The 4,898-nt window shown below is 42.9% G+C and overlaps 1 protein-coding gene across 1 annotated transcript; it reads right to left on the minus strand.

Moving 5' to 3' along the window:
• Positions 1–310: 310 nt before the first annotated feature.
• LOC311154135 (uncharacterized protein) lies at positions 311–1,084 on the minus strand (the record flags this gene model as incomplete). The annotated part of the gene is made up of 1 exon (XM_084206357.1): positions 311–1,084. One exon carries the CDS (start codon positions 1,082–1,084, stop codon positions 311–313), a length of 774 nt encoding a protein of 257 aa, XP_084062483.1.
• Between the last annotated feature and the right edge of the window lie 3,814 nt (positions 1,085–4,898).

A 4,898-nucleotide genomic window follows, 5' to 3' on the forward strand; every position in this document is an offset into this window, starting at 1 on the left:
GTCAGGTGACAGACTAGGTTCCCAGTTTGTGGTGGTTTTTTTTCCTTTTTTCAAACCTATCTGCCAAAAAAATCCTTTTTCACCCTGAGGCTTTGAATAGGCATCAGGAGCCAGCTTCTTGCACAGGTTCACCCTTGCTCTTTCTTCCTCCAGATGAATTCAGGGGCCAACGTGTACCTTCTCTCCTCTCTTCTTGATCTGCTCCTGCTGCTGTTTCCTCTCCGCTTGGCGCACGCGAGGACACCACCCCTGTGCATGCAAGGCGGCTCGGGTGGCATTGCAAAGCTCATTTCTGCAGGCAGCAACACGATTACGGAGAAGGTGAGGGTGAGGTTGGGCAAATGTGTTTCAACACTTCTTTCTTTGTATTTATCACCGTGCCATAGCATTCCTGCAGCCTGGCCTGCTGCTGCTCCAGCTGCCTATGCAAACTCCTGATGGAGCGCAGCAGCAGGAGCCGTCGGTACATTGCTAGCTGGAGCCGGTACTTCTCCTTTTCCTCCTTCTTCCTATTTTCTAAGGTCTCCATTACTGTTGTGGTTTTCATCCAGATCACATGGCCCAAACTGCAAGAGGCCATGCTGCTCTTGGCGCCGCTCCCTGCCTGCTGAGTGTCAGTCCCTCCCCGCAGGGCCCCACTGGTCTCGCCGGGCATCCTCGGGACCTGCAGCCCCTCTGAACTCAGTTTGCCATGGCAGCAGGGGCCTTTGGCATGCAGGGAGGCAAGGCCCATAGGTAGCAGGCTATCAACTGCTGCAGGGCATGAGGAGGTACCTAAGGATGCATCTACATCTGCCAGAGGATGCTCAGCCAGCCCAGGGGCTGTCCTCTGTGCCTGGCCACCATGAACCATCTCTGGCCCAGTCAGGGCTTTTAGCTGGGCCACTGCCCTGCTGGAGAGGACAGACAGTCTTTCTGGCACTGCTGAGCTTCTCTTGTCTTCATCAAGGCTGTCTAGTGAAGGGCTGGCAGAGCAGCCAGGGGATGCTGTTACAGCAGCTCGAGTCGGAAACCTGTCTTCATCATCGCTGCTGTTTTGGACGTCCTCTTCATCTCTGGATATTACAGCTGCTCTCTCAGCCATTTAATGCATCAGCTACAGAAACTTTCTGTGGACAAAGTGGAAGTAAAAGGATTTCATTTTCACATGCACACACACAGAGGCCCAGTGCAGAGTGACATTTGAAGAAAGAGCCTCTTTTTATATTTAAGCAATGGACCTATTACTTTTCTAATAAAGCACAACCCTTGGGTCACTTCAGGCCATTTCTTGTGATTTGCATTAGATGTTCTTCGAGACACAACATTAATCCAATAATAATTAAAATGATATACTGTACTATTAACATTCTCAAATCTTTAAAGGCAAGTGATCTATCCCTGCAGCACCGGCTGTGCTGACTAATTAAACGGAATACAGCTGTAAATGGGCATTGTAAGCACTTCTCCCATTTAAGAACACAGCTCTAACAAGTGTCGTTCGTAGAGATGGGCGAGTTATCGGGATTGATCAGCTTCAAAGGGAGGTGGACGTACCACAAACAGCAGGTTGCATTTAAATGCCCTCTCCAAGATTAATCTGTCTCCTACCAGTTTGTTTACAAGGTTGCTTTTCCCCCTCCTATTAATTCTAACAGTAAAGCTATATTAGCACCACACTAGCCAAAGAGAGGAAAAAGAAACCAAACACTTACCGAGGTTACGGGGGGAAGGAAAAGAGTTACAGTGCATTATGTCTGTGTATCATGTTTTCTTGAATGTGAGTCAGCACAATCTGGAACAGAAACATCACAGTGCTGGAGAAGGAGCAGCAGCAGCATTATGCTGTTCCACCCAGCAACAACACAGTCAGTCCCAATCACAGAGGAGTGCCGGGCTGCTTTCTTCCTCCTCAGTGGGCATTCCTCCCTGGCGTGCAGCTTTTATGTCATCTTTGAGCACCAAAATGAGTGCCAGGATTGGATGGCACTATTTTCCCACCTCAAAACCAAACATACCTGATTCACCCATTCTACAGGGGGCAATACCTGTGGCCCTTCCCATCCTTGACAGTCAGCAAGGAGATAGCACAGCTTCAAAAGAGGATGAGGTATTCTGGACTCCTAGTGCACGTGTTTTCTTTCAGAAAAAAAACAAACAAGCTTAGATGAACTTCAGCTGCCTGAACAAGCTAAACCTAAAAATAAAATAAGCATTTAGCAGCAACCGAATGCTAACCATGAAGACAGGCAGAAGCTGAAGACAGTCAGAAGCTGTAGATCAAAGTGGTTAATGTACACCCGTGTTTAATGAGGCTGGCCTAATCTTTAAAGAGCAGCACTACATCCAACTAAACTATCCCACAAAACAATAAACTTTATCTGCACTTCTGATGTTCAGAAAAGCTACCTTCATCATTGTCACTTGTTGTAATGCCAGGAACAAAATTCACAAATTATCTACCTGCCTCTACTTCAATCAATTTACCATAGGGCTTCAGTTGCCCCAAGACTTTCTCTGCTCAATTCTCTAATATAAATACAGGAAAGAAGCAATCCAAAATACTATCTAAAATCTTCCAGCAGCTGGAAAAGAATGAAAGTAGATCCTATCTTCACTTCTTTGTGTGATGCAACACAGATAATAATTTCTTATTTTCATCTGTACTGACTAGCCTTCTTTCTGATGAATCTGCTAGTATATGCTTACAAACTTGAACACACGAAGCCTAGATAATATTAATTCAGATTTGTACCTTGAGATACAACTTGAATGCATTTTTTGGTGCAAGATATAATTTGCACTGAATTTCTAAAATAAACTAAACCTGCTGTGTTTATGTGCCAAATCATGCTGCAGATTATATAAATAATGTAAGAAAGAGATTAATATCCAGCAAGTTAATATACAGTGCAAGTTTATATCTTGGTGATTCCCATTTATCTGAATCACAAGCTATGGTAATTGAAGAATATGGAATTCAGATAACGGGGATTTTACTGCATTAACACATTGAAAAGGTTCATTGTAATACAGCATTATGTAGAGAGTCCTTTGGTTTCAGCTTCTCTCATCTCCAAAGCACTGCAGGGATATCTCCCACTACAAAGAGGAAGTTATGTCAATACTTTTCTATAAGCTATAGTATTCTGTTCCTCACTTCTACCTCTGTAGCAATTTGCTGCAAATAAGTATTTTTTAATAGTCTAAGAAGGCATGAAAAAACAGAGTTTTACTTTCCAGGGTGTTTTTTGTCATTTCAGTTGTTTGTTTGTGGGTCCTGGGTTTTTTTGTTAGTTTGTTATTTCTCTGCTGCTTTATTTTTTTCAGCAAAATTTTAGTCAGTACTCTTTAAAGAGATGGGCAGGGGACCAAAAATGTAATTTTGCACACCAAATTAGTGTCACCAAAAATAATAATAAATGTTTTTTACTTGTGGATCTGAACGGAATAAACAGCATCTGATACAATCAACTAAACAATAAAATTCCAATCAAAACTCATTGAGATAGATGGCTTTTCATAGAATATTATGACTTCAGCTGCAATCTATGAAGCTTAATAGCAAAAAAAATTCAGTATATTAGACTTTGAGAATCAGCAAAATAGAAATACTGTAAAAAATAAATATTTGTTATTGCTAAAATAGAAGTTCTTTTTATGGTAAGGGCTGCATGTGTGTTGCTATTGTTATCCTTCCCTTCATTGTTCACGATTTCATAAAATCTCAGCTAAAGGACCAGATGGAAAGGTTCTAGCCTCAGTTTCTGCCTAAAGGTGAATACATACTAAACACTTCAGCCGAAAAATAGAGATGCACCAGTACAAAATGAGGAACAAATCCAGTTTTACAACTGGGAAGACTTAAGGAAACCTTTCAGGAGAAAGGTCTCTTGTACAACCGACAGACTGGAGAACAGGGAACAAGACCACACCTCATTTCAATGGAAACGTGTAAATGCTTGTTCTGCGATGACACAACCATCCTATTCACCTAGGACTGTTACCTTGATGAAGTGGCTCCTGCAGTTTAATTCCCTTTTATTTGCAATTTGACAGAGCGATACAGACCTGAAAAGGCCTTATGTTAGTTTCTTCTTCAAAAATCCCATTGCGCTATTTCCCTGGTGAAGAAATAGGAGAGTTTGCTGTTCCTCCTAAGAACTTGTCTCAGGCAGACTCTGCTCACTACCACTGGCTCACCCTTGTATTTGGTTTTCTGTTTGTGGAACCTTTCCAGGCAGAAGCTGCTTCAGATTTCAGTGAACATTTAAGTCAGACCAACAGACTGAGAATTTCAGGCAGGCAAAATGAAAGCCAAGATGCCTCCGGTTGAGGTTCATTGCCTTTCATTACCACCCACTCACAGGTTGATGCAACTGCAGCAGTTTCAAGGTGTCAACAGACCCTGGGGAGCCACCTCCAAGCTGTCAGTCTTGCACACCCCTGAGAGGTCTATGTCAGAAGAGGTTTTTAATCCATCACACTCTTTCAGGGAATGGCTGCAAGAGGTGCTGGGAAACCTGCAGGCTCATGAATGTCAGCACGTGCTGGAAGTCTCTGTGGTTGCAGGCTTATGGAACGAGTGCTGAGCCATCACAGCTGGGTTTTGTGTGGCAGCAGAAAAGGCCTGGCCACAGGGGACGCCCTGCAGGTAGCCAGGACAGGTAGGTATATTTCTCTTCCAAATATGATGCCATTCTCAAACATCGACAGCTATGAGGACAGGAAGGTGCTTGGGCTTTTTATTTCATTAAGTACAAATATTTTACTAAATTTCAAAGCATGAAAACACGTTTAAAAACAGCATCAAAGGCAAGATATGCATTCGTGAAGATAGGCCACTAAAAGACCAAGGCCTGGGATGTTACATTGTTTTGTATTTCAGTTTGGGGAGTACTTTTAACAAAGTATTAAAA

The sequence above is a fragment of the Fringilla coelebs genome (assembly GCF_963513975.1).
Source record: "Fringilla coelebs genome assembly, chromosome: 1".
Taxonomy (NCBI): Eukaryota; Metazoa; Chordata; class Aves; order Passeriformes; family Fringillidae; genus Fringilla; species Fringilla coelebs.